The 2656-nt window shown below is 35.2% G+C and overlaps 1 protein-coding gene across 1 annotated transcript in view; it reads left to right on the top strand.

Annotated features, from left to right (window-relative positions):
• Nucleotides 1-2656, top strand: part of FBN1 (fibrillin 1) — a 252128-nt gene that overhangs the window by 150479 nt on the left and 98993 nt on the right. The window contains exon 16 of the mRNA XM_008568659.1: nucleotides 790-942. Within this exon, the coding sequence (XP_008566881.1) occupies nucleotides 790-942 (153 nt within the window). The remainder of the gene's footprint in view (nucleotides 1-789; nucleotides 943-2656) is intronic.

Raw genomic sequence — 2656 nt, forward strand, 5'->3', positions numbered from 1 at the left:
AAAAAAAAAAAAAAAAAAAAAAAAAAAAAAAGAAAGAAATTGTCCTGTTTATTATCTCACGGTGAACATTTTAATAGAGAATCAAGTGTCTGAGGGAAGTATAGAATGCAAAGGAGAACATGGATAATTCAGAAACATATATGATAGTAGTTGTATGTGGCTTCATAAGAAGTATGAGACTTGTTGAGAAATAGATACAAATTTTACCCAAATTATTTTTAAGAAAAGCATTCAGTAAACCCTTTGAATTGGGAAAGTATTGGGCATAGCTGAAAACTCTCCTCCAGTGGTAAAGATAACACTGGTTAGTTGACCAACATCTGTAGATTTATATAATGAATCTTTCACAGATTAAACTTTCTCCTTTTTGGAAAATACACCTAATTCAGGCATTCAGTTATTGCATGTTTACTTGGCGGTAGGCCACATTTCTAATAAAAATCTTACTTATCACAGTACAAGACTCAACATTCATCCATTATTCATTCAACATTAAATGCCTGCTCTGTACAAGCCCTGGGAAGATAAAAATGAATGAGAGAAAATCCCAGCACTTAAGGGCCTCACAGTTTGGTAAACCATGATAATCCCTAGACAGTCTGGCCATTGGTTTCCAATGCTTGGGAGCCAAATCTTTTGTTTTTTTCTTTCTGTTGAGCCCTAATACAGAGGCATTCTCTGTGAGTTAGAATAGGGATAATGGATAAATACAGCCAGCTTCAACTTTGACCTGGGGGCTGTCATCCATTTGAAGTGACAGCGTGATGACAGATGCTTCTTCCTGTTTAGACACACACATGCGGAGCACATGCTATGGTGGATACAAGAGAGGCCAGTGTGTCAAACCCTTGTTTGGTGCTGTTACTAAATCTGAATGCTGTTGTGCCAACACCGAGTATGCATTTGGGGAGCCTTGCCAGCCGTGCCCTGCACAAAATTCAGGTATGTGAGATCACAGAGATGCCCTCGTCCTGCCAGCCTTCTGCCACCATCTTTAGTCTTTGCATTTATGGAAGTCATAGGGAAAGATCATGGTATGCTCTTCAGGTATGTTACGTTCTCCTCCCTGGGGTCTTGGCAGAGACTAGCCAGTGTCTAATCGCATGTTACTCACTCACTTCTCACAATCATCTGGAATAGGCAGTGTATTTGTGAATGCCCCCACCTCAATAATATTCATGCTCTTTGAAATCCAAGCAACTTGCCTTGTTTTCTAAAGTGGTTTCATAATGTTTGCATTTTGCGGGAACTGTCTGTTATAAAAGTAGAATTTTATACAGTGTAAAAGTAAATAATTTTTAGATCACCTGAATATTTCCAGAGGTTTTCCAGAAGGCAATTTGAAAATTTTGTTCACATCCCACATTTTGATTTTTGTGTGCTTTTCTTAAATGATACTATTCAACCTTAGGGAAAAAGTAATTTTCTCTACTTGAGGTGGCATGGTGACATGAAAGGAAAACTGGACAGCAAGTCAGAGTTCTGCTTCCCAGTTCACAGGCAGACAAGTTACTTAATTTGGGGTTTAGTTCTCTGTGGAGTTTTGTTAATTTAGGAATTTTTCTCATCTACTTTCAAAAGGATTTGAGGTGGCTTATGTTAATAAACATAATTATAAAATAGAATAATATGAAGAAGGGATCCTTAGCCACCTTATCTACAAAATGAGTTGCCTTAGATAATCCAGAAGGTCCTCTCCAGTTGTAAATTATTTCTGTTCATAAAGCAAAAATCATTTATTGAAAGTAAAACAATAGACTGTCAGTTTTTGAACACAATTTTAAGGTAGCTTGGTGGTTGACATCTAATGTCTTAAAATAGAGCTAGACCTAATATTGAAAACATATAACTCAACAGTTAGAAATTAAAATATATTATGAGAAGTTAGAGAAAGTTAAGTGGAATATTTAAAGGAAAGAAAGCTGTATTCTGCCTGATTACTTCACGCAGTGAACAATTTACAAATTATCGTTTTGTATATGATCACCAATCAAATACATATTCACTGTACTTCAATATATACAAATATACTATCAAAAATACTTTTATATAACTTTGAAGTTGTATATTATTAATATCACTCTTTTGTATGTTACTTGAACTTTTCAAAGTGCTTTTCTTACATACTTTGGGTTTACAAGACAGATGAGTATCATGGAAACTGGCACCCGGGAGTGTAGGTAATTTGTTCACACCTTGAATGAGTAGAGAGCCGACCTAGGATCCAGGAACCTTATTACATATAGTTCTTTGCTTTTACATTTTCCTCTGGACCAAGTGCATCTCCAAAGAATTCTTCTGATACACAGGGAAATGATGTGGGCTCACAAAAAGACCAAAAGAACCAGAGTTCTTTAAGCAATAAAGCTTAAAGAGCACTAAACTTGAGGTCCAGTCCACTAACTTCTGTTTTGTATTCGAATGAATTTACACAGAAGTCCCCATGTGGAAGTAGTTTCATTGAGTTTGGTTTATCTACCTCTTTGGTGGATGAAAATGCCAAATCATGAAAGATCCAAGTGTAGGATATCCCTCATTTCATTTGTTTATCTAGGAATTAAATATATTTTAATCTCTAACTGTAATTTCAAAGATTATCATTTAAAAAATAACAAATCTTTAAAAATTATGGGTTAATCTTTAGCTTTTTTTTTTT

The sequence above is a fragment of the Galeopterus variegatus genome, unplaced genomic scaffold (assembly GCF_000696425.1).
Source record: "Galeopterus variegatus unplaced genomic scaffold, G_variegatus-3.0.2 Scaffold429, whole genome shotgun sequence".
In the NCBI taxonomy this organism is placed as follows: domain Eukaryota; kingdom Metazoa; phylum Chordata; class Mammalia; order Dermoptera; family Cynocephalidae; genus Galeopterus; species Galeopterus variegatus.